The sequence below is a fragment of the Aspergillus wentii genome (assembly GCF_001890725.1).
Source record: "Aspergillus wentii DTO 134E9 unplaced genomic scaffold ASPWEscaffold_2, whole genome shotgun sequence".
Lineage (NCBI taxonomy): Eukaryota > Fungi > Ascomycota > Eurotiomycetes > Eurotiales > Aspergillaceae > Aspergillus > Aspergillus wentii.
In genome coordinates, this window is record NW_024467833.1 from 2835871 (window position 1) to 2860553 (window position 24683).

At 50.5% G+C, this 24683-nt stretch overlaps 9 protein-coding genes across 9 annotated transcripts; 4 read left to right on the top strand and 5 right to left on the bottom strand.

Moving 5' to 3' along the window:
• Positions 1-1096: 1096 nt before the first annotated feature.
• On the bottom strand, positions 1097-2927 carry ASPWEDRAFT_168992 (acid phosphatase DET1; the record flags this gene model as incomplete). The annotated part of the gene is made up of 2 exons (XM_040830378.1): positions 1097-2851; positions 2913-2927. 2 exons carry the CDS (start codon positions 2925-2927, stop codon positions 1097-1099), a joined length of 1770 nt encoding a protein of 589 aa, XP_040692808.1.
• Positions 2928-3869: 942 nt separating this feature from the next.
• On the top strand, positions 3870-5339 carry ASPWEDRAFT_168993 (Dor1-like family protein; the record flags this gene model as incomplete). Its single annotated transcript, XM_040830379.1, has 1 exon — positions 3870-5339. One exon carries the CDS (start codon positions 3870-3872, stop codon positions 5337-5339), a length of 1470 nt encoding a protein of 489 aa, XP_040692809.1.
• A 561-nt stretch (positions 5340-5900) lies between these two features.
• Positions 5901-7235, top strand: ASPWEDRAFT_49188 (uncharacterized protein; the record flags this gene model as incomplete). Its single annotated transcript, XM_040837230.1, has 1 exon — positions 5901-7235. The coding sequence occupies one exon, from the start codon at positions 5901-5903 to the stop codon at positions 7233-7235; it is 1335 nt and encodes a 444-aa protein (XP_040692810.1).
• Positions 7236-7650: 415 nt separating this feature from the next.
• Positions 7651-9123, top strand: ASPWEDRAFT_57642 (putative cyclin; the record flags this gene model as incomplete). The annotated part of the gene is made up of 2 exons (XM_040838340.1): positions 7651-8914; positions 8969-9123. Coding segments are annotated over exons 1-2 (981 nt in total), but the record flags the coding sequence as incomplete, so codon positions are not given.
• An 892-nt stretch (positions 9124-10015) lies between these two features.
• ASPWEDRAFT_357086 (AGC family serine/threonine-protein kinase) lies at positions 10016-12385 on the bottom strand. The gene is made up of 2 exons (XM_040834284.1): positions 12359-12385; positions 10016-12250 (listed from the first exon to the last, which is right to left on the bottom strand). Exon 2 carries the CDS (start codon positions 12070-12072, stop codon positions 10318-10320), a length of 1755 nt encoding a protein of 584 aa, XP_040692812.1. The 5' UTR covers positions 12073-12250; positions 12359-12385; the 3' UTR covers positions 10016-10317.
• A 953-nt stretch (positions 12386-13338) lies between these two features.
• On the bottom strand, positions 13339-14263 carry ASPWEDRAFT_105411 (dihydroneopterin aldolase; the record flags this gene model as incomplete). Its single annotated transcript, XM_040827723.1, has 2 exons — positions 13339-13515; positions 13586-14263. The coding sequence occupies 2 exons, from the start codon at positions 14261-14263 to the stop codon at positions 13339-13341; spliced, it is 855 nt and encodes a 284-aa protein (XP_040692813.1).
• A 1284-nt stretch (positions 14264-15547) lies between these two features.
• Positions 15548-17228, bottom strand: ASPWEDRAFT_36867 (putative pre-RNA splicing factor Srp2). Its single transcript, XM_040834561.1, has 5 exons — positions 17149-17228; positions 16655-16783; positions 16601-16606; positions 16364-16524; positions 15548-15891 (listed from the first exon to the last, which is right to left on the bottom strand). Exons 1-5 carry the CDS (start codon positions 17198-17200, stop codon positions 15808-15810), a joined length of 432 nt encoding a protein of 143 aa, XP_040692814.1. The 5' UTR covers positions 17201-17228; the 3' UTR covers positions 15548-15807.
• A 1211-nt stretch (positions 17229-18439) lies between these two features.
• On the bottom strand, positions 18440-20480 carry ASPWEDRAFT_49193 (electron-transferring-flavoprotein dehydrogenase; the record flags this gene model as incomplete). The annotated part of the gene is made up of 3 exons (XM_040837231.1): positions 18440-18539; positions 18591-20109; positions 20183-20480. 3 exons carry the CDS (start codon positions 20478-20480, stop codon positions 18440-18442), a joined length of 1917 nt encoding a protein of 638 aa, XP_040692815.1.
• A 2985-nt stretch (positions 20481-23465) lies between these two features.
• Positions 23466-24447, top strand: ASPWEDRAFT_49194 (TBP family protein; the record flags this gene model as incomplete). Its single annotated transcript, XM_040837232.1, has 4 exons — positions 23466-23737; positions 23807-23894; positions 23967-24381; positions 24431-24447. 4 exons carry the CDS (start codon positions 23466-23468, stop codon positions 24445-24447), a joined length of 792 nt encoding a protein of 263 aa, XP_040692816.1.
• Between the last annotated feature and the right edge of the window lie 236 nt (positions 24448-24683).

Sequence of the window (24683 nt, forward strand, 5' to 3'; positions counted from 1 at the left end):
ATTTCATCTTACAATTTACAGTACAACAAAAGTCCATACGAGGACCAAATTCAATTCAAGCTCTTACAATACAATAAAACAATACAAGTCAGACTGATTGAAATGAAACGCTTACACTGACCTGACTCCAACATCATCTATCTATTCTAAGGACAAGTCGTGATGAAACACCTAGCAATATGACCATCACCTAACTCACTGATTTCAGTCGCATCACTAAAGGAGTCGGTGAGTGTCAGACAGACCACCTGTTTTGAGTAATTGGAATAGCAGCTATGGAGTATAAGGATCGAGACCGAAGTATGTGGCGAAGAATAAGACCAAGTAAAGCTAGCTTACCTAGGGGATATAGAAGTGTTTCATTGTACACAGTCATTCTTTCGGTCAGCACGGAGAATAAGTGAGTTAGCTGGGTAGCTAGGTAGCTATACCAACTCATAGGTATTAAGTACACTTCAGCTGAGCCAAGATGTGCTGAAGATAGGTATCTCACGAATCAAACCCAAGCTACCTCCTTCTCGCATCACCAATGCAGGTCCTGATCATATGTCTGTTCCACGTCCAATAAGACATATTGAATGCCCTAGTGACGATCAATTGCGGTGTTGATGAATGCGCTATACATGCGGGTGATTGTGATTGTACGTGGATAGTTACACGACTCGACTACGCCTTGCTTAAGCTGGGATAGATGTGTTAGTTAGGTTAGACATGGTATTGCTTATTACCGACTTACCTATCCAAATATGAACATGTAAGGGTGAAATGAGGGTTCGTTTCACTTTCGGTTTCAGTTTGTTGTTGGAGAGTGACGGACTGTTCACTGTAGACTATCCGACGTGGCGACATGTTGTCATTTGGTTTTGCTGTTCGCCCAACTGATAATGGTAATTACAAAATTGTTGCTCCATACAAGTGTCACGGTCTATTCGGGTATTCGTGTTCATCTCATTATTTGACCGAGGGTGTCAGACTAAACTACTATTCTAATTTTCGATCGTCAGGTCAAGGGAGTCGTGGCGGTCGTAGCATGCTCGAACAAGTAGATCCAAAAAAAGTCAACCAACAATTAAATAGATAAATAAAAAGCAGTGATTCAATAAACGCTTCCCCTGATACTCTGGTCTTGTTGGCGCTCGGCTTCGAGAGCATCATTACCGTCGCTGGCGCCTTCGTGTTCGTGTTCGTGAGGCTCAGCCCCGTTTTCTTGTTTCTGTGTGATCGGGGTGTCGGTGTCGGTGTTGGTTTCTTGTTGCGTTGTGTTCTCTATGTTGGTGTTGGTGTCGGTGTCATCTGGTGCCATATCACCCAAGGCGTCGGCGTTGATGGCTTTGTCTAGATTGCGTCTTCCCGTTGGAGGATAATTGTGGTTGTGGTGGTGATGGTGATGATGGTGGTGGTGGTGAGATCGGGACCGACGTAATCGCTGCGCCTGCTTGCCGTTTCCTTCGTCGTCGCCGTCATTGGCTAGATCCTGGGATGGCCGTGCTTGGTGACCGGCGGATGTGGCAGCGGGAGTGGATTTGGATTTGGGAATGTGGTCGTCGCGCTCGTCTTCGGATGGGGCGAGGCTGTTGGCGCCGCTTAGGGAGCCACCGCCGTCTCGACCGCCGAGCTGGAGGAGGGCGAAGTTTGACCGTGGGCGATGGAAAAGGTGGTCATCACTGTCTCGGTTGTTGAGTTCTGGTCGGCGGGAGAATGGGAGAGGGGGTTTGGATTTGGTGCTGTGATGGTGATGGTGGTGATGATGATGATGAGCGTTCTTGTTGGATTCGTCTGCTGACAAGGTTGATGATGTTGATTGTGTTTGATCAAAAGAGTTGGACTGCGACGTGCGAGTTGGTAGAGAGGCCTCTCCATCCAAAAACCTGGGGTCTACTGGACGGTCTCCTAGAGCTGGTTCGATGTTGGTCTGTTCCGGTGATTCTTGCTTACTGGTGTCCTGAGCTGTCGCTTGGTTGTTCGTATCGGTTGTCTTTTGACCATCATGGCCATTTCGGTGAGAATCAATTGGTGTTGCTCTTGCAGGTCGAATATGGCCTCTCTTTGGAATCCCATGATTACACCCATCTGGACAGCCACCCCATGTTCGTCTGACTGGGACGTGAGTATCCGAGGGAGTTGGAACTGGACTAAGCCCCTTTTCTTCGTGCTCCCGCTGCCTTTCCAGCTCCTTTTGTTTTCTCAACTCGGACCACGTGCGCATCTGGTTATCAAGTTTGTACTTTCCATTGTCCGGGTTGAGTTTCAGGACGACAAACTCGCAGTGGTTGATGTTCCGGAGATCCTCAAAGTATTCGACGCTCCAGTGGTACCATTTCATGAGAAAGACACGGGTCATTAGTCCATGAGTGACCAGGATACAGACACTGGCAAAGTCATTCTCTCCGAATAGCCGCCACAGCGACTCGTTGAATCCGCTCACCCGATCATATGCATCCGCCGCCGATTCACCGTTGGGGATCCGGTAGAAGAAATGTCCATAGTCTGCCCTCTCCAGCCACATTCGCTCCATCTCCGCAGAGCATGGTTGGAAGTTACCAAAGTCCTGCTCACGTAGCCGGGGCTCTTCGTACACCTTGATTGTGTGTCTCGGGAAGGGCGATGGTGAGGGGGAATCGGAAGTCAGCGAGTCGAGAATGCCCTCAGTAGTCTCCCGGGTTCGACGGTAGGGCGATGTGAAGAAATGCAATGTATCATCGGGCCGTAACAGATCGCGCAGTTTGCCACCTGCTTCCTGCGCTTGTCGATGTCCTTCGGCTGTGAGCTTCACCCGGTGGTCGGGGATGGACTGGTGAATTTCACGATTCTTATTCCCTTCCGACTGGGCATGGCGGATCAAAATGATCATCTGAAATGTTAGAACCTATGAGCCTTTCTATAATCAATGCACGACAAAGACGAAGACTCACTCGTGGTTTGCCCATGGTCAATGTCGCATCCGATTGATAATAACGAGGGGATGAAGTGGAGGTGGGGTAAATCAGAGAAAAATATAAAGAGAAAAAAGACGCTTCGACAGAACACTCTTCGATCAGAGAACAACCCAAATGTCTCTATCACAGTATTCGATCGAGACGGACTGCAGCCGAGAGAATGTGTGAAAGGCGGATGAAAACCAAAAAAGACACTGGGATGGGCCAGTACCTGATGATTACCCACTTGGGCCTAGCGGCGCGGTGATGTAAGGCCGTTTATCTTTCTCCACTCGAAAGCTGGTGATTATTCATGGCTTCTGATGTCTATCTAGGCTGTCCTGACTGTTTATTTTTATAAAAAAAACTTTCTGTTAGTATATGAGCAAGACCTTCTGATGTTGACATAATGATAAAAGTGATTTCCCCTAGGAAAATCCTGTTATTGCCTCGGCTTTGAACGGCTGTCTCTGGACTCTCATAACGCCCCTGATGATGAGAACGATGAAGACCAACACAACCTCCTACGAGGCAGTTCGACTCATGGTTTTATATAAGAACATATCTGCCCAATGCATGATCAGGCATACTTTTGGTCCACGTATTATCCTACCATAGGACGATTCAGGCACGATATAACCATGGCTGACTAAGCAGTATCCGACCTGAGACAATATAGTGCACATTCTAGCTGTATACCAGAATCAATACATCTTTAGTGCTTCTATTCAAGAGTAGTATATGATATAACCATTTTCTATCTTCATCTCCCCCAATATAAATGTCTTCTGTAACATCAATACGCTCCGGAGATGCTGCGCCAATGGCCGCGGGGCCCACCGTACCGCATCGCGAATCTGTCCAGTTTCAACCTCTGGTAGCTGCAACCATTCAGCCCACCAGATCTACTCCCATCCAGCATCAAATTAAGCACACAAGACGGGCGTGTCGACAATGGCCGACTCCCTATATGAACTGCTGGCTCCCCAGCTGGCTTCGACCAACACCTCCGCGCGGGCACCCGAACAAGATACGACTACGGCTCAGTATCTGAATCGACTATCGACCCTCTCTCTGCAGGCGTTGGAAACGACTGAGCCTCAATCATTGGCCCAATCTTCGCATTCTACTCTCCTGTCTCTTCAGGCTCTGTCCAATCGTTCCCACAAAGCATTCATCACGTCCGCAGACCACCTCGCGAATCTCCGCACTGCTATCCCCCAGTTAACCCGCGATGCACGACAGCTCCAGAACGCGATTCCCAAACTCGACGAAGAAGCGGTTCAGTTCTCCTCGAAATATAGCCGAACGGCTGAGAATGTCACGCTAGACCGACGCAAGAAGGCCATGCAGCTGGCGAGAAACGTGGACCGACTCTCGGACATTTTGGAATTGCCTACTCTGCTGTCTACGGCCGTCTCCTCGGCGGCAGCAAGCTCCGGAGTCGCAGGCACCTCGTCCTCTACGACATACTCTTCCGCTCTAGACCTGTACGCCCATATCAAAAGACTACAAACTTTGTATCCGGATTCACCTTTGGTGAAGGATGTCGCCGCCCAGGCCGAGGATGCGATGAAGGACATGACAACGAATCTTATTACTGGTCTTCGAACACAGAATCTTCGACTAGCAGCTGCTATGCGGACGGTGGGTTGGTTGCGTCGTGTGGCACCCGAATTAGAGAACCTCAACAACGATGGAGGAACGGGCACTGGGGAAGGTGCACTCGGAGCCCTTTTCCTGATCTGTAGACTGGCAAACCTCGTGTCCACCCTGGAGGCTCTAGATCCTTTACGGGAACTGGCAGACCAGGAAACACAGCGCAGAAATCGCCAGTCGGACAAACAAGATGGCACCTCGCATGCCTGGTCGGGAGGCCACCAGACGGAGAGGTTCTTGAAACGATACATTGAAATTTTCCGCGAGCAAAGCTTTGCTATCGTCTCTCTGTACAAGAACATTTTTGTTCCCGACCAGTCGGAATCAGAGCTAGCCGTCGCAGGGGTACGGGGGCTCGATGCACGGATGAGAACGGCATCATCGCGACAGATTCGCAAAGATGACCCTCTACAATGTATCCCGTCGGCTCTGGCAACTTTTCCCATGCACTTGGTCCAGTTGCTCACCGACACCTTGCGATCCTATCTCCCCAATGTCCAGGACAAAAGCTCCCGCGAGAGCCTTCTAACCCAGGTCCTCTACTGTGCTGCCAGTCTGGGACGACTCGGAGGTGATTTTGGCATGATCCTGACAGAATTGAGCGATGCAGAAGACGACGAGAGCGAGGGAGTAGCCTGCGAGTGGGAAGAATTGATGAGGAAGCATAGGGCGCTGGCAGGGCGCCTGGAGCAGCTCACGGGAGGAAATGCCACCACGGGGTCCTCGAATAAGGGGACCATGCGAGTGGCATCACCAGTCCATTGAATTCTACATTAGAAACACAAGCCATCCAGAGTATCGTGATGGTGAAATCTCCATCAACACTCCATAATCGCTGCGGGATCGACCTCCTTTGTTCTAAAATGGGAAATGAGGGTCTCGGGGGCGCTAGCCGAATGGGGCCGTAGCGGCGGGCGCTGTTTGGCCTCCGCCTTTCAACGATGTCTGGACCATCATCCGTCATCTTCCCTCCCTCTCACTCTCTTTCTCCCTCGTCTTCCTCATCCTCATACTCTTCTTCTGCGCTGTTTCTCTCTTGTTTTCAGAGAGCTTGTTTCCTGTCATGTTTGATTATCGTCATACTCCTATCCTCCTCCCATAGTACTTCGTCTATGGTCGGTTTCGATCTTCCTCCCGCCTCTTTCGTCACCTCCGATCTTCGGCTGTCTCATACGGTGTGACGTTCTCCCTTGCTTACTCTTGCCTACTCGTCACCATCCATACCAAAGAAAAGGGGACTCGCTAAGCGAGAAGGCGAGATATAAACGGAATAAAATATCATTCTACTTGTGCCTCGACTCTGGCTACTCCTGATCACCCTTCCCGATGGCCGTCTCTGCTGTTTCGACTGGCGGCTTGATCGATCCCACCAAACAAGCCGAATACCCCGTGGTGCTGGGTGATAGATTGGCAGGGAGGGAATCAAACTCAAAGTCGCAGTTGATCAATATTCAGTACAATTACAAGACCAAGTCTGCGACCGCGCAACAACGATCTACAATTACCCGTTCCCTGAAGTCTCGAGACCTCTATAACCTTACGATTTCCGACAAAGCACCAAATGCGGAACGGAATCCTTTGACATACACTTATCAAGGCAGTGTTGACCCAGATCAAGCTGAGTCAGGGTCCGATGAGCACAACTTGGTTCTTGTATTTGACCCAGACAGGAAGGCATTCGTGTTGGATTCTGTCGCAACGCAGTTAAATTTCAATCTCCGTTCTGCTCCAGTAAAAACTGAGAAGCAGGTGATTGAGCAATATACACAGCTTCGAACCCTGCACGAAGATGATCAACACGGGCCGAGTGATGATCGCACGTCGGACAACGGTGGGAACGACGAAGGCCCCGCTGATGAGGGCAATCCATATGATTGGCGTCACTTCTTACCGAAGGACAATGATGACGATAAATCGGTATCAGATCACGATCAACCTCCGTCGGACGCCCACTCTACCACAGGCAAAGCTAACACCCCACTGATGCCTGCGGTCGCCAAGCCTCCCCCAACCTCGAAGCCGCGGTCAAAACCACAAACCAACCCGCTCCGTCAGAAGAAACGCGAGCCTGTAAAGGAACCAAAACCTTCCACAGCTAAGCCAGCTCCGGCTCCGACCCCGGCCCCGGCCCCAACAAAAGCCCCGACTCCAGCCCCCCCGGCTCCTGTCGACGAGGAGGTGGAAGAGTCGAAACCGTCACCTTCAGACACAGGCTCGGCCGCTGTATCATCTCAGAAGACTGTGCCATCGCCTGGTTCGAACATCATAATTGATGGAGACCTAATTATTGACATGGGATCACCACCTCCTTCTCGTCCCACCTTCAACATCAATCCAGCCCACTTCTCATCAAACAACACACCCGCCAATGGTGCTGAAGAAGAAGAGGATTATGATGCGGAGATGGAGGATCTGCGGCTCCCGTCTCCAGCTGGACGCAGGGAACCAGCACCCCCCAACCCTATTGCAACTGCCCCAGCAGCTTCGGATGGGGAAGATGATGATGATGACGACGATGATCCATTGGCCGCTGAAATGGAAGCCGCCTTTGAGGAGAGTGCACGAGAAGAAGAACAGGCCCAGGGGCATCACTACCAGGCACCATCACGACAGTACAACGTCCCCAGTGATGATGAGAGTGAGGTCAGTGAGGAGGAATGAACTGGACATTTTCCCTTGATTGTTTTCTTTCCGCCTGTGATTATTTTCTGGTCTCGTATAAGTTTCTTGACCAGGGGTTTGATTTCACTGTACCAAGACTATATAAAGCACGGCGCCATCTGGAGTTTGGAGCGAAGATATGGGCGTATTCTTGAAGCCCGACGATTTACCTGCGCGATATGATACCACCTTGCACAGTACATTTTTAGATATGGATGTACTTCGTATACACAACTAGCATAGCATTATTACAATCAAATACTTTCTTCTTTTATATTATATCCTTTAATAAGTCTCTTCGTTGTGTTTTGTTGGAATCCAGTTCCGGTCTAGGCCGGAGAAACAGGATGTTCCGATCCGGCATCACGCATTATTGAATTCGCTCCAACGCCTTTCCAACACGACCAGAGGCAAAAGAAAAGAGAAAAGGGAGGATTCACCAGCAAACACCCAGACAGGCGGAAATCACGTTCCTTATTTTTGTCATCTCACCGGAGAGTCTTTTCCACATCTTTACCCCCATCTCGATCAATCCCTTTTCGCATCATTCGTCCGACCCTCACCTCCGAACGGTCACCACTGTGCGATAGACCCTTGGTCACGGAAACCCGTCCACGATGCTATGAGGATATCCCACGATATGATTGATAATATCTATTAACATAAACACCGGCTTGTCTGTTGAGGGGAAAACAGAAACAGCGCCACTCGCTTTTGCGTCCTGCGCAGCTCAATCGACAGTCATCCCAGGCGCATCTGGAATCCCATCCGATTTGGGCGTTTTATTCTTCTCTCTGAATTGAAATCATTGGCCTCACGGCTACATAATATCAATAGGAAAGCACCATCGCCATGGCGTCCCCAGCCTCGGCCAGCCAGCGACCTGTTCCTGCACCGTCGAATCCCGTCCTCCTCGCAACTCAAGAGCAATGGCTCTTCACAGACGAGGAGCTAACCCGTTCTCCGTCGCAGCTTGATGGAATGAAAATGGAGGCAGAGCATATGAGTCGCAGCAAGGGCGTCAACTTCATCACACAGGTGGGCATTATGCTCAAGCTCCCGCAGCTTAGTATCGCGACTGCAGCCGTCTTCCTGCACCGATTCTTCATGCGGTACAGCATGGTTGATCTGCACGGACGGCCTGGGATGCACCCGTATCCGATCGCTGCCACGTCGCTGTTCCTGGCTACCAAGGTGGAGGAGAATGTGCGGAGAATGAGAGAGCTCGTGGTTGCATGCTGTCGAGTGGCGCAGAAGCAGCCCAACATGGTTGTGGACGAGCAGTCCAAGGAGTTTTGGAAATGGAGAGATACCATTCTGCACCACGAGGATATGCTCCTTGAAGCCCTTTGCTTTGACCTACAGCTCGAACAGCCGTACCGCATTCTCTACGATTTCATTTGTTTCTTTGGTGTCAGCGAGAGCAAGCCGTTACGCAACGCTGCGTGGGCTTTTGTTAACGACTCCATGTTCACCGTCCTCTGCCTACAGTTTACGCCCCGGACGATCGCCGCCGCCGCTCTCTACGCCGCCGCACGACACTGCGATGTGGGATTTCAGGATGATGACCAGGGGCGGTCTTGGTGGGAGCAGATCGATGTGGATCTGACTCAGGTGCGCCGCGCATGCACGAGAATGGCACAGCTTTACGAGAACAATGCCATGCAAAAACATAGCCAGTACTACCCGACCACCCCAATAAGATCATCGGACGAGGGTACTGAGAAAACCAGGATCCCTCGCGCTGGTAGCGTGGACGCCGCCAACGGGCGAAAACGATCGAGAGAGCCCGACGACCACCCGACTCCACGAGATCGCTCAGAGTCCGTAAACCCTCGAGATCAAACACCAGCTGGACTGAACGGGGAACGATCCCCAAAACGACAGCGTACAGCCCCTACTGAATCCAGCGCACCAAAGGGACAAGACGTCTCATTTTCTACCACCACCACCGATCCTTCCTCCTCTCAAGAACGCCATACTAACGGCCATCCTTCTCGACCTCCCTCCCACCATCATAACCCTCCCCGGCCTCCTCCCCGCCGAAACAGCCATAACCGTCATCAAGGAGGAACTGAAGAACCAGAAGAAGGAGAAGTCGACCCGGTCCAGCACCGCATCGACCAAATCGTCGAACAAAACTCCGGCAAACCGCCCAAGACCGACCGTCGAAACTCACATGGCCATGATTGGGAGCCCAATCGCGAGAGACGGGGGTCGTCTGCCCGAAAACCTAGCCTAGAAGAACAGTCACAGAAACAGCAACAGCGACCAGAAGAGTCACATCAACAGGAGCAACCACCAAAGGAGCCCCAGAAACAGGAATCGGAACCGGAACATGGTCAGAATCAAGACCAGAATCAGAATCGACCTCCCAACCAGCCATTATCATCATCCCAAGCCGAAGCCCCAGCTCCAGCCGACTCCCAACAAGCAGAAGGTGAAGAGGGCGAAGGTAGCGAAGAGGGTGAACTTTAGTTTTGCTTCTCATTCATTCATCTATTCATGTTAAAAATTACTATTATTATTATCATCATTATCATTCTTATCCCCTTTTTTTCGGCCTTCTGTTCTTTCTGTCTTGAGATTTGCTCTTCAAAAGTCAGGCAAGAACACATTGTATTTCACATTGGTTTGATTTGATTGATTTGGCTCGGGGCATTTGTGTTGCTTCTTTCTCTCTTGGTTTTCATTCGATTTAGCCATTGGGTCGGTTTGAGGCATGGTTTGTTGGTCGGTTGGTTGATTTGATTGATTGCATAGATATCTTTGCATGGAAGGAAAGCTGGGTTAAACTTTTTTCAACTTTTTCTCTTTTCTTACTATGTTAAGAGGGATAGGGAAATTGAATGGTATATATTCATTCTGATTCAAACAAATTACAGTCCACTATAATAGCAAAATCTCCCTGTGCAAGGTTGTTGATATTGACAGTATATGCTCCTTGCCTTGATTGGCCTTCGAGACTGGCCTTCTGCGGGCAGAAATATTCGTATATGTAAATGGCAAAGCCGGTTCTAATCCAACGGTAACCTAAACAAAGACAGACGAAACACCCTGTACACTTCCTCCCACTCTATTCTTAATATCCTGTCGCCATGGCTCCGAGGCCGTTGTCGAGTAGACTACTTGGGGCGACGAAGCTGAATCCTCCGAAGGGGTTGGATTCACCTCCCACTCCATTCTGTCCGGTGGACATTCCATGCGAGCCATTTGCTCCGGAGTTCATGTAATGCTCGAGTCCGTTTGAGGTTACCATTGGACTCAAGGGCAGGTGCGTGAAGTCATCAGAGAAGTTCTCAGCAAGAGCAGGATCAGTGACGACCGGGCTGATAGGGGGCGTGAGCTCGCGACGTTCCAGAGCCTTCCAGTCGATCTTGCGGAAGAACCGGTGCTTCTTGATGGTCTGCAGGTCCTTGGGCATGTGGTATCCCAGCCGCTTGGAAGGTTCTTTGCGAAGGAGACGTGTCAAGAGATCCTTAGCATCGGGCCCCAGGAAATAAGGCAGAGACAGCTTCTGTTTGAGGATCTTCTCCTGGAGCTTCGCGTTGTTGTTGGCTTTGAACGGCGGGGAGCCCGTGAGGAGATCATATGCGAGAGCCCCCAAGGACCACCAGTCGCAAGCCTTGCCGTATGGCTTGCCCTGGATGACCTCTGGTGCCATATACTCGATAGTGCCTAGAGACGAGTTGCAGCGGTCATCGTCATTGGCGGAGATCTTACTGAGACCAAAATCGGTCAGCAGGAGATGGCCCTCCTGGTCCAAGAGGCAATTCTCCGGCTTGAGATCACGGTAGATCACACCCACGTTCTGGTGCAAATGCTCAAGTGCGAGGACCATCTCCGCCATATAAAATGCCACCACATCCTCATCAAACATGCGCTCCATAGCCAAGTGCGTGAACAATTCGCCGCCCTGGGCGTATTCCAGGATAAGGTACAGTTTCTCGTGATCCTGGAAAGCGTAGAAAAACTTGACCACAAATGGATGGCGGTTCACACTCTCGAGGATAGTACGCTCCGTCTTGGTTTGCTCCACCAACTTCTTGTGCACAGTGATAGAAGCTTTCTGGAACTGCTTCTGGGCATACAACTTGCCCGTGAGGACATGACGCACCAGCAACACTGTTCCAAAGGAGCCTTTGCCGAGGCAAAGCAGCGGCTCAAAGTCATCGGCGGTCATTTTTCGGCAGAGTTGAGTGCGCATGTCCGTCACGCTCGAAGTGTTCTGTTCTTTCTCTTCCGCCGCTGCATCGGCACTAACGTAGTCATGATCGAGAGGGACCTCGTAACTGGTCAACACCTCAGTCTGGTCACTGTCTGAGCAAACACTCGCATTGCTCGGAGTTGCAGAGCAGACGTCGCTTGGGGCGCCCTGTGAGGCGCGGCTGCTCGTCAAGCTCAATGAATCAAGCTGCAACTTCAAGGCGCTGACACCACCCGTGGACGGCAGGACTTTGGGACTGGCCTCAGTAGCAAGTGGCCGCGGTTTGGGCGCTTTGGAACTAGTGGTCGAGAAATCCGAGTCTTCATCACCAGAGCCCATGGGCGTGAATCCGCGCACCGTTGTCAGCGCAGGCGCAACTTCCTGTTGATGCCTCTTCTTTTTCTTGCGTCGGTCTGCTTTTTCAGACAGCGGGGCTGGGAAAAGACTGTCTTGAGTAGGCGTTTTACCGGCCACAAACTGCTTGCGCTCAGGACTGGCATCTCCCATGCGAAACCCAGTAGACTGGTTGTTCAGACTAGTCTCGGTGCAAGGCGGGGAGTCGTCGATCTGAGGGGTAAACACATCTCCGACGGAGAGGTCATCATGAATGATAGTTGGCGGTGGATCCATGATGTGATGTTGCTATGCGATTTCTATCCTGGAGGTATCGGGGAAAAGACCGCAGAGATTCGGAACGAAAGAGCAATTCCGGAGGAAAAGCCAATGGCGCGAATAGACACAATCCGTTAAACAATGGCCATTGACGAAAGACAGGCACTTGTGAGGCCTATCCCGAAAAAAAAAATATCTAAATAAGCAACAGCACAGCATTAGTTTCACATTTCTGCCACACACAAGCGGGGTAATTTTAGATCTAAAGCAAGGGGGAGCGCGAGGGGCACAAAGACATATTTACCTCCAAAGAAAGGAGTCCCGCTCCTGTTCCTGGCAGATGTAATTGCCTCCTATTCAAGGAAGTCCCAAGAAAACTCAATAGTTTACCGTCCGCCCTTCTTCAGGACGGACCATGGACCCTTAGCCAAATGGCCTCGCCAGCGGAGGATCCGGAGAGCTGAGGGGGGAAGATGCGAGTGCCGGTCAATGCGAAGGATTCAGGAGACACAGCGGCGGACAATTCCGGCTCGAGGGTCAGGGGGAAACGAGGCGAACCGGCGAGGAAGCCAGCGGGAAACACAACGGACGATGAGAACGAGGTGGGCGCAGACAGGCACATAGAGGAACAGGCGAATCTGTTTGTAACGTAGAGACGGACGGAATCGAACGGCTATCCTGATTTCCAGTCAACAGCCTGGAAAAAGCAAACAGGTGACGAGATGTCGAGGATCTGAAAAAAAGAGAAGAAAGAAAGGAGGAAGAAACGATCAAAAGAAAAGGCATCGAGTCTCGGAGCTGGACAAAGCTGGGGAAGGCAGCCAATCAGTGGGCGCCTGACCTAAGCGAGGCTAGGCTAGAGTCGGCAGTGCCGGATCACGTGTGGCTATCGTCGTCTACAATAGGGTATTTGTTATGGATGTATTATTATATGCTAATGATAATAAGAATCAGATATGTTCTAATAGGATGTTCTATTCTGAGGGCATATAAATATACGAAAAGGTTGGGGGCTGACCCCAGCACTGCCCACTTTGGCATCATTCCTACTCTTGGAAATATCATATCACCAGAATACCGACCATCGCTGGGAATATCACAATGATCAGCCTGGTCTGCATTAGTGACGGATGATCAGTTATAATGTCCAATCATTATCCCAGTGCGTTTCTGCATATGACTAGGTCATGCTTGATATCATGAACAACAAAATGAGTAGGCTGAGACGCTCATATCCAAACCAAGATCGCCATGTATATGCTACTATATCTTCCATCACTCGCATCACTTAAAGAATGCCTTTGATCGAATAACTTCGACTCCAGACCTCTCAACAAACGCCAATGCGCTGGGCTTTTCCACCAACACCTTGACCTGTTCATTGTCAAAGTCTACCGTCGCAATACGCGCAACAAAAGTCGCCAGTGCCTCGACAGACTGGAAAGATGTCTCTTCGACTCGCTATAAACAAGATCATCAGCCAACACTCCACGAAATCAAAAACAGCGAAGAAAGAAAGAAAAGGCCCTACCTCTGCAACAGCCCGAGTCAGAGCCTGATACGTATCCACCACCTTCGAGCCCCAAGCCCACTCCCCACTCCCCTTGAACTCCAACGACGTAATCACAGCCTGCTTCTCGACTCTCTCATGCGGGTTGACACCCAGGATGCAATGGCTTCGAATCCCCTCAATCCGGAACTCCTCCTCAACTATAACAGGGAAATAGCTTGGCTTCACTTCCCGGTTATACGCCTTAGCTGTAACGCTGCGGTGCGTGAGTCCGCCTTCTGCGCGCAGCAACGCCTTGGGAAGATGCAGCCAGACCTCACACTTCCCATACTCCCTGTCCATGGCTGTTGAATTGACCGATGCAGCTGTATCGTCTAGTAGCCCCAGTGCGCAGTTCGCGACAATCCCGGCCGTCACCCGGAAGTCTTGTCCGTTTCCATTCGCATTCCCCACTTGTTTGATATCCTCTTCTAAACGACGGTATAGCTTGCCGTAATCGATGGAAAGGGAGACGTCATCTGCGGCTGCGGAGGCGATAGCGGACGAGTAGGATAGTCTCAGAGAGACGGTGCAGGGTTGTGGTTTTCCAGGACGATGCCATGAGTCGGGGGCTTCGGGGAGGGGGAGCTGGATGTTGCGGAGAGAGATGACATCGAGCACGGCCGGCTCGGAGGGGATGTGGGTTTGTTGGGAGGCCATGGTTGTTGGTAGAGAGGAGGGGAATGAAGATGAGCGATGGGAATGCGATCACACGGTAGCTCTGACGTCGACTAAAAGGCGATGCAATTTCCGTGGAAGCTGGAGGGAAAATGATAAATGCAAAAAGTCAATCAGTATAATCTGGACATTAATATTCCCATAGATCTAATTCTGCTCAACACTGGTGTTCATTCGGATTTGTTTGCAATGAGGGGCATTTGAAAAGCCAGAGGATGGCGGGGAAGAAGTGGGCGGGCCGATCCACCGAGTCCATCCAGTGTCGATAGGCTACGCCTGCTTTCTTTTGACTACAGATGGCAGATCTAGATCCTTTCATTTAACGGGCAATGGCTTAATGCACTAAACCTGGCTAAACTACGTATATCCGGATGGCAGGCCTCAAAGGCAGAAGCTGCATAACAAAAACGAATGTTGCAATAAATATCAATTGGTTAGTCACATGTACAAAGCCGAGAAATTTTTGGAAAAGAAATGGCCAATATCCTGAGTCGAACAACATAAGTCGTGGTCGTGGGGAGAGAATCAAAGCTACATGCAACCACCCTTGTCTCATCAGTTCGACTCATTGACTAAGGGCAATCGCTGCTGTAACCTTGGATTCGAGTCGTCAGTAGATAAGATAGAAACCATTCAACCTGTCGTCTCAAATATACATGTCCGTTCCGTAAGCCAGGGAAAGCCCCAGCCTCAGTCCAGGCGCGGTTTGTTGAAGGATGGATAACAAACAAAATCATCCGCAGTATGAGACCTTTTTTTACATCCAGTCCGGGGGATTAGGGTCAAATGTGAATTATGTCGGATCGTTCCTTGGTCCAGCAAACAACGGGAAAATAATGTTGACACGAAAGAAAAAAGTAATAAAATCAATGCGAAACGTCGTGGGTATCCGCCATGTATTTTCAAAACAATCACGCGGTGGAAAGCATGAATTTACCAGTAGGCGCGGCGATCATAGGGAACATAATCTCCTCTGGGAGGAGAACGTGGTCGTCCATAAGGCCGGGGAGCCATGTATGGGTCATCATAGTGACGAGGAGGAGGCGGAGGACGAGCATCATAAGGGTCATCATAGGGACGGCGTGGAGGAGGGTAGTCGTCTATCCGGGGACGGGGCGGAGTACGACGTCCGTAGCCATCACGTTCATAGTAGTCCCGGCGGAGCGCAATGGGGGAACGTTCACGGTAATGGCCGCGGGGACTGTAGCCACGGGGAGGGGGGAATCTCCTGTCGTATTCATCAACGGGTGGATAGGCGCCCCGGCGGGGAGAACGAGATCGGTATGGGTCGCGGAAAACGCGGTCATCAACGGGTTGGATCTAAGAACGAAAACATGAGGATCTCCTTCCAGGCTTCCAAGGCGCATAGGATCCTTACATCGGCGAGGCAAGTCACTTGGGAGCCCTTGAACTCGCGTCCATCGAGTTTGTCAACGGCCGTCTTGAGGTCGGTCGCAGTTTCGAATTCAACAAATCTTCCTTGGTGTTAATAGATTCCAAAGCCAGCCTTGTGGAAAGGCACAGAGTCAAACCCACCCTCTACCATGCTCACGGCCAGTTTCCGAGTAAACGACGTCAAGGCCAGATTGGCGAGCGAAATCTTTGAGATCCTACAAGGCCACGGTGTGAGTCCATTTCCAGATGCAAATTCCAGAAAAAAGTATCCAATGGATGCGTGACAAAGCAAAAGGGGCTAAAACAAAGGAGAGCCGAGCAGCATTATTCCAGGAAGGTTCGCATCCGAGTTGGCCATGGGGTGTCCGTCCAAGAAAAGGGTTTGATCAACACTTGGAAATGCAGCTCTGAAAACAAATGCAATCCACGGTGTTTCCTGGGACTTCGGACACAATGTCGATCGGCGCCTTCCGTCCTGGGATAGGGTTTCTGACAAGCGCTGGCAGTTTCTGGTCGTAGGTATGACGAATCCTTAGGCTGCAAGACTCAGGGGGGCAAAGAAAAAACTCAAAAGCAATGAAGGGAACGGGAAAGATGCAGGGGACAGAAGAAAATTGATGTAGCACAAATTGGCCGAACTGCACGGGGTCCAGGGGATCCTAAGAGAAATGGACTTGGGCTGCTAACCTGCCAACTTGTTTCCGGGAGACCAGAGACCAGCATACGGAAGCCTGTGCGACGGGGACGCGGCGCACTGGGGCGGTCCATTGGGCCTGGGAAGTTCTCCTTACGACGTGGTCCACGCGCAAACTGCACGGTGAGTCGCTCGCCTTTGAAGTCGCTTCCATCTGTCAAGGGAAAATGAGGTTAAAAAGAACAAGTCCTAAGCAAGTTTAACTGATCAATACATACGGAAAGCTAGATGGAAAGTATGTTAGCGAACTTGGTTAAAGCACAAAGCATATAAGAGATTCTTACCGGGAACGACGTCTCTAGCATCCATCGCATCTTCGTATTCGATAAAGCCGAAGCCGTTCATGAGTTTGATTTCTGTGATCTTCCCAGAGCCATGGCTGCTGAAATGTTCCTCGATATCCTGTTTGGTCACTGAAAAAAAGCCATGGCGCCAACGGTGGCGCCGCGCAACTGTCAGCTCATACCGGGCAAATCAATGAACCGGGAAAATGTGCAAGACTGCCGGGGATGTCCAGGATTCGAGATAAGAAACACAAGGAAAGAAGAAAAGAAAGAAAGAAAGAAAGGTCCTCTCTTCCGTCCCTCGGTGAGCGACACCCAGAGAAGACGCAGATCTCTATTTTTTTCGCTTGTTGTCTCCGTCAAAGATGCGAGAAACTGCGATCCAGAGGAACAATGGATAGATATCTGGGGCGCGAGTTGATAGAGGACAGGGCAATATCCAAATCAAAGCGGAAAACCTCTCTGGGACAAGGGTGTGATGAATGCCTGCGTACCGTTGCGGGGAAGATTCCCGAGATAAAGTCGAGTGGACGAGACCTCGGTCATGGCTGCTGCTGTTGATGGTGATGATAAGGAAAACCGGTGGTGAAAATGGAGGCCAGCAGGATTAGATATTCTCTCGGTCCTAGAACTCGTATGATGGCCAAAGGAAATCCAACTGGGTCGTAGATAGACAAACGGAAAGGACCTTGGCTATGAGGGCGTGTTCCTTGGACAGCAAGATGGTGGCTCTGTATTCCCGTTTTCCGTTTGTCGGGGGTGTGGTTTTTTGGGATCCAGATGTGAAGGGCCTAGGCAGATGGAGGGGCACTTGAGGGCGAAGTCAAGTCCGGGATGAAGGAAGGATGAAGAAGGTAGATGGAATAAGAATGATAAAGGATGGAAGAGATGGTGAGAGGTGAGAGGTGAGAGAAAGAGAGTCTGAGAGGCGAGAGCGCGAGGCAAGAGAGTTGACCGCTCGAGAGTGACTAGTGAGTTGGTCTGTCTTTTCGCTGGTGGAGAGAGAAAACAAGAGACCGCCTCACTTTGTGTCTGGTGGGCGATCCACGTGGCCCCGCCAGAGTCCAGACAGATGAGGCAAGTCAAGCACAGCCTTGCTGGACGATCATGTCACAGTCTGAAGATAGACAGTGTTGCTGGCAATGTCCATGTTTGATCGTAAATAGCCACCCAATAGGCGGTGGTTTGTTCGGAGTGTCCGTCTCACAGGAGGTGTTGTTGTCTATACTGACGTTATCTCAAACACCAGAGTAAACGGCAGCATTTCCATGGTTCAACACCCGTGAATCCCCCCCGCGGGGAGCAAACCAGAGATGGCAGAGACTCGGTTGACAGCCAGTCGCCACCCGGTTGATATAGAAATGGTCAACGATGAGGACAGAGGATGATGAAAGTGAAGCAAGGAATCGCCATCGTGTATGGTGTGTATTTTTAGGTAATTATGACAGGTCAAGCTGGTAATCTAAACACATGACCTCATTTCCCGAAAAGGGCAGGCATTCGGAATTCTTCCACGGCTTCATTATCAGTAAGGGATATAGTCTCTCGATCGATCGATCCACCTTGTGTTGTTCTTACTCCTTTTCCTTGTCGGTCGACCATCGACATACGATAAGTGCATATGTGGAGTACCCTGCCGCATACACAGGAGAAAATTTAGAACTATGAATATGGTATTGCTGGCTAATATATATACAGTTTTTAATCACCTCAGACTATTCGCATCAATCTCGAATAAAAAGCCTGAAATCAATATGGTGGACTGGTCAAGGTGCGGGGTATCGACTAAGTCATAAAGTATTTGGGACCCTCTCCACCCTGAGGGGTTTGCCAATTGATATCCTGCGTTGGCACTTTAATGTCGCATGTCTTGCAGTGGATGCAGCTGCGCAACGTTAGCATTTCTACCTTCCCCAAAAATAGACAGCGAACTTACTTCTGAGCGTTGATCTGGAAGCGGACGCCATGCTCCTTGCTTGCATCTTCCACATATTCATACACGCCAGCAGGGCAGAAACGGTTCTCAACACCCTTGTACTGGGGCCAAGCGATGTCCTTGTGCTTATCCCAGTCCTTCACCTGCAGATGCACCGGCTGGTCTTCTTCGTGGTTGGTACCAGTTCGGCTTACACTGGTCAAAATATCAAAGCTGATCTTTCCATCGGGCTTGGGATATTCAATCTTTTCGTATTGAGACGCCGGCTTGGTAGCCTCGGCGTCAGTGCCGTGGTGCTTAAATGTCCAGGGCATCTTGCCACGGAAGAGGTAGGCTTCCAAACCAGAGTAAATGATACCACCGTAGAGACCAAGCGCGGTGCTGAACGACGGCCGCATGTTACGCACTTCGTGCAGCTCCTTCCAGATAGAGGACTTGCGGAGAGCATCCTCGTAATCGAACAGGAAAACGGTACCACCCGAATCACCCTGCAGCGCCGCAAATGTCGACTCTGCAGCCAGCATTCCGGATTTCATCGCGGTGTGAGTACCCTTGATCTTCGGTACGTTCAAAAATCCAGCTGTGTCACCGATCAACGCACCTCCGGGGAACGCGCATTTTGGTATCGACTGGAAGCCACCCTCGTTCAGAGCTCGGGCGCCGTACGAGATGCACTTTCCACCCTCCAGAACATCCTTAAAAAGAGGGTGGTGTTTCAGCTTCTGGAATTCCTGATACGGTGAGAGCCACGGGTTCGGGTAGTCAAGGCCGACCACCAGCCCTATGCTGACCATGTTGTCGCCAAAGTGGTACATCCAGGCTCCGCCGTAGGTGTCCTTGGGCAGAGGGTATCCCATGGAGTGTACAATCTCTCCGGACTTGAACTTCTCAGGCGGGATCTCCCAGATTTCCTTAATTCCAAGTCCATACGTTTGTGGCTCACTATCCCGGCGAAGGTCATACTTCTTGATCACCTGCTTGGACAAGCTTCCGTGACAACCCTCTGCAAGCAGGGTAACACGCGCATGGAATTCCATACCCCGTTCATAAGTATCCTTGGGCTTACCATCTCGGCCCAGTCCAAGATCATTTGTCGCAACACCAAGAACGGAACCTTCCTTGTTGTAAACCACCTCACTGGCCGCGAACCCGGGGTAGACTTCGACGCCCAGCTCCTCAGCTCGTTCGCCCAACCACTTGGTCAACTCGTTCAAGCTGATGATGTAATTGCCATGGTTGTTCATCTGCGGCGGGGCGGGGATCGGGATCGACGAGTTCTGAGTCAAGAAGCGCATCTTGTCCTCTCCTGCAGGCGTCGCATGCTCGAATCGCGAAGGGTTGTCCTCCGACAGCCAGTCTGGTAGCAGCTCATTCAAGGCGGTCGGCTCGAGCACATTTCCGGAAACGATATGGGCGCCTAGCTCGCCGGCTTTCTCCAACAGGATCACACGGAATTCTTCATTGCCAGCTTCGTTGGCAAGCTGCTTCAATCGGATTGCTGCGGCGAGACCGGCAGGGCCTAGTGGTGTTGGAAAAAGTAGTCAGTCTCTAATGTGACATGAGAGCAAAAGAGAAAGAAAAAATTCTCTTACCGCCACCGACAATACACACGTCAACCTCGTCGGACTCTCTCTCCACCTGTCGGGGGTCGAAATGGCCATTCTCATCTGTGAGTTTTCTCGATAGCGACTGCGAAAAGGCCCGAGTCTGACCGAGTGCCTTGGTGCGGGAGAAAAGTGCGGTGTGGCGGGCTGTTCTCCTCCCAGATGCAGAAAGTGAGCTGGTCGGACCAGCAACAGTCGACAGGGAGGCGCTAGCTCTCGAGATTCGGGTGGAGGAGGATCGTAGTTCGCGCCTCAAAAGAGGCAAGACGGCACTTTTCGAGGCCATCGCGAGGGGAGAGGCAATCAAGGGATTCGGAAGTGAAACAAAAGAAAAAGAACCTGAAGCTATCGCAATCCCTATCAATCGCGAACTAACATGACCGGAGTCTTTACAGGACAGAGGATTTGATTCTAGCTAAGCAAAAAAAAAAAAAATAAAACCCAGGTGGAGGGCGACCGGAGAGAGTTGATAATCTTTTTGGAGTTGACCTAAGCTCCACCCCTCCCTCTTAACCTGCCGGGCTTCGGAGGCAAACCCCCCGGCAGGTGATTTTGGTGGAAGAGCTTTGCCGTATTGGCAGTACCCGAGGTAAGGAAGCCCAGCGGGCCAATCAGCGCGGCGGTAATGAGAATCGGCCTCTTCTCGTCGCTCCGCGGCTGTATGCTCTCGCTGCCACTGCAGTTGGCCCGTCATCCCGACGGAAAGCGACATCATCGATGGAAGATCTAATCGGAGAGCCTTGTGAGGGGTTTGGTTGCTTGTATGCCGGGTCGACGTTGTCTGGAGGCAAGTTATCTCTCGGAAAATATGCCATGTCCATTCTACGGAAGGTTATCCCGGATTGACAGGAATCAGAATCCCGAATCCCTTTGTTTCTAGTATCTAGTAGTAGTAGCAGGTACTATACTATGGGGTAGAATCACATGCAATTATCTGGGTGCTTATTTTGAGCTTAATTCGGATGCTTATGATCGCAAGACGTCGAGAGTCGAGACTCGAGTCGCTTGCGTGGATTTCACGTGAATGGCCCTCTTCTTACTGCAGGTATTTACTTGACATTCTCGTGATATCAATCGATCGTTCGCATTTTAAATCCTGAATAATTTGACGTGCTTACATTCAATACCTGAAGAAGTGTACACTGTGTCCTCTGAATATACGGGAACGGATTGGAATGTGATAGTAGTTATGGTATCCAGCATAACTCGGATTGGTACGTAGTGGCGTAAAATACCATCCCTCAATACTGCCGTGAGTTACCGGTAATAGAAACTGCTCTGCGACAGCCCTCATGGTCGGGGATTTCAACACCTGGAGTAGATAGTACTATCGATAAATGACTTTCAACAGTTGACAGATCGTAGAATATATTTGTTTTAGTGTTCTTTTAAAAGAACACACGAGAGACTGGTCTGACCGTCTGAGAGGAGTTGGTGGATCACAATAGGTGTGAGATCTGGGGAGGGGGGGCAACACCAGTTTGGCGCCAGAGAGTCCAAGCATCATCCATCAAACAGATCCGACACGTCCGGTCGCAAGAGTCATCATTCTGAGTCGTCAGTTGTCAAAAACTCTGTCTATCCTGTCTATCGTAATAGTTGATCAGTCAATATAATATTGTCCTGTTGTCCATAGATCAAATCAAGATAATCATGGATGATGCAACAGAGGGCTCAGCCTTTCTCAGGGATGGCCAAAGAGAGAAGAAAGAAGGGAAAACAGGGCGCAAAAGAAATTTTTGTTCTCTTGCCATCCACTAAAGCGGCGAGCTGGAAAAGCGCGTCGTGACTCTGCGCGAAGAGACACACCGCGACCAGTCAGCCCTCCTGATTGGGCCAGAAGAATGGGATCGCTCATGGTGGGTCCGACTATCAGCGTGCAGGAGCAACGCGGACTGGACGGCCAAGTGGCCACAACCATGGGACTGCCGGGAGAAAAGAAAAGAAAAAAACAAAAAAAAAAAAAAGGCAAGGGGCCCGGCAACCAAGCAGATTGCGTTCGGCCTAGTGGGGCTCCTAATCAAATTAGCGTCGTACGGTGGGCCCCACCGCGTCAGCGAATGAAGAGTGGAGAAATGGCGCTTGCTGGGGTCTTAGGATGCAGCCTAGAGTAGTGTGGCCACTCAAGAGCCGCTAGTCCTCCACAGACGCTAACATTTCCCAGACAAAGTGCCAAACCCATGGATAAGAGCGACCGCCCATCGCTGCTTTTGCCGCCGGCGGCGGGCCCAGCCTCCCCTGACGCCAGCGCCCCCCGGCCGCACTGAGTGCGACTATATAAAGGCCCAACCTCCCACTTCGCGGTCGCTCTGGGAAATCTTGATCCTGGTCTTGGCACCGCCCGGAACGCCGAAACTGAACTTCCAGTCGTCTTCTTCCCGCCTTCCCTCCTCCCTCTCTCTCTACTCCCTCTCCACAAATATATCCCGCGCTTTTAGTCACAGTTGCAGGGACAAGACAAGAAAGGGAAGAAGAAGCAGAATTCCGTTAATTAATTAGGAAGAAGAAAAGAAGAAAAAAGACCCAAAGCAGGCAATATTTTTTTGTTTTGCCCGTTTCAGTGTTTCAATTACTGAAACAGGAAGCTTACAACTGCCCGGTTGTATCTTCGCCACTCTCTCCTCTTCAGTCGCAGATAGATTCCATCCAAAATCCCAAAAAGGCAAAAAAAAAAAAAATTGTTTTTTTTTTTGTTCAAATTCACGAAACAAAAAAATATCCTGTTGTTTTCCTTCGTTGTTCTCCAGTCCCTACATTTTTGTCTGTTGCCTTTTTAAGGAAACACTTCACTGTGCTTTTCTGTCATTTCCTGTTTGGGCATATCACCATTCTCACCCTCGTCACTTTTTCGACTCCTTCCCATCTCGAGGATCTTGTCTCGTCGAGGTTGATCCCATCATCTTCATTTTGGTTCTAGTTCTATCTCAGTTCTAGGATCTCGTCGTGGACCTGTAGGGGAGACATTGAGTTGTCCATCTCCAACAACCGGTACGATATTTTTTCTTTCTCTTTATCTTCCCTTGCACTTATTCACTTGTTGTCGCAACAACCAACACCGACCTCGACTTCGACCTCAACCTCCACCCCCCCTCACCTCATCTCATCTCCCACCTTCTCTCGTCATTATTTCTCATCAACTTATTCTCAACTTGCTCTCTCCCCTTACATATCACTAATTAGTCTATCAGACTTCTTTAAGCTCGCGCTTATCGACTCTTGTCTTTTATCAGTCTCGGCTGGTTTATAGCCTGAGTTAGCTGCTCACGTCGCAATGGATTCTCTTACGACCCATCCTTCAAACGCGCAGCAGGCCGTGGCCTTCACTTCCCCCGCCTCTTTGTCCTTCCCCGGCGGTGCTGGTGACTTGACGCCGCCGTCCTCTGATAAAGGGAACATGGTGATGGGTGCTCAGGGTGTGAATGGGGCTGTGAACGGTCAGCAGCAGGGAGGTAATGCCGCGAATGGCAACGGGGTGACGCCCGCCACTCCAGCTGCGACTCCTAGTGCCAGCGCTCCAGGAAGTGGCATTGTGCCAACGTTGCAGTGAGTATACTCTTGCTGTTCTTCTGGTTCACCAGAAATACTGAACGTGTAATTTTTTTCTCTTTCAAGAAACATTGTCGCTACCGTCAATCTTGACTGCCGCCTGGACCTGAAGACCATCGCGCTTCACGCCAGAAATGCGGAGTACAATCCAAAGGTATTATCTTCCACACCTCCCTGAGTTCTTTCGTCAGGGTACAGTGTGGCTGAACTGCTTTCTCTCACCTAGCGTTTCGCTGCCGTGATCATGCGTATTCGTGAACCGAAAACCACCGCATTGATCTTCGCCTCCGGAAAAATGGTCGTCACTGGTGCCAAGTCGGAGGATGACTCCAAACTGGCCTCCAGAAAATACGCTCGAATTATCCAAAAGCTTGGCTTCAACGCCAAGTTCACGGACTTTAAGATCCAGAACATTGTCGGCTCATGTGACATCAAGTTCCCCATTCGTTTGGAGGGTCTGGCTAGTCGCCACCACAATTTCAGTTCTTACGAACCCGAATTGTTCCCTGGTCTCATCTATCGTATGATGAAGCCCAAGATCGTTCTGTTGATCTTCGTCAGTGGCAAGATCGTCTTGACTGGCGCCAAGGTTCGCGAGGAGATCTACCAAGCTTTCGAGCTGATCTACCCTGTGCTTTCTGGTATGGTTACTTTTTCTGTGTCCTGGGATTTTGCACTAACTCTCTCAAGACTTCCGCAAGGTCTAAGGGCCTTTTTCGCGGCATGATCGCCTGCACGGGAGATCACTGTCAACAAAATCTGCCCTTCACGCTTTCACCATCTATGTATTAACAAAAATTTTCCCTTTGCTTTTCGCGAGGTTTGTATTAAGAGCAAGACGCTTCAACTCTGCTTGACCGTTCTTGTCTCGGACTCGCTCTTCACGATTTTTCATGCTAGCATTGTACGGCGTTATAGCGACTCGGAAGTTACCCGGTTGTTC

What these genes read in the sequence shown, in the direction of transcription:
- ASPWEDRAFT_357086 (XM_040834284.1), bottom strand. Translation starts at nt 12,072, where the DNA reads ATGGATCCACCGCCAACTATCATTCATGATGACCTCTCCGTCGGAGAT.
- ASPWEDRAFT_36867 (XM_040834561.1), bottom strand. Translation starts at nt 17,200, where the DNA reads ATGACCGAGGTCTCGTCCACTCGACTTTATCTCGGGAATCTTCCCCGC. An exon ending in CGGGAATCTTCCCCGCAACG is followed by an intron (nt 16,784 to 17,148) that starts GTACGCAGGCAT and finishes GCTTTTTTTCAG; the next exon opens with TGACCAAACAGGATATCGAG. An exon ending in TCCCGGAAACAAGTTGGCAG is followed by an intron (nt 15,892 to 16,363) that starts GTTAGCAGCCCA and finishes GTGGCCTTGTAG; the next exon opens with GATCTCAAAGATTTCGCTCG.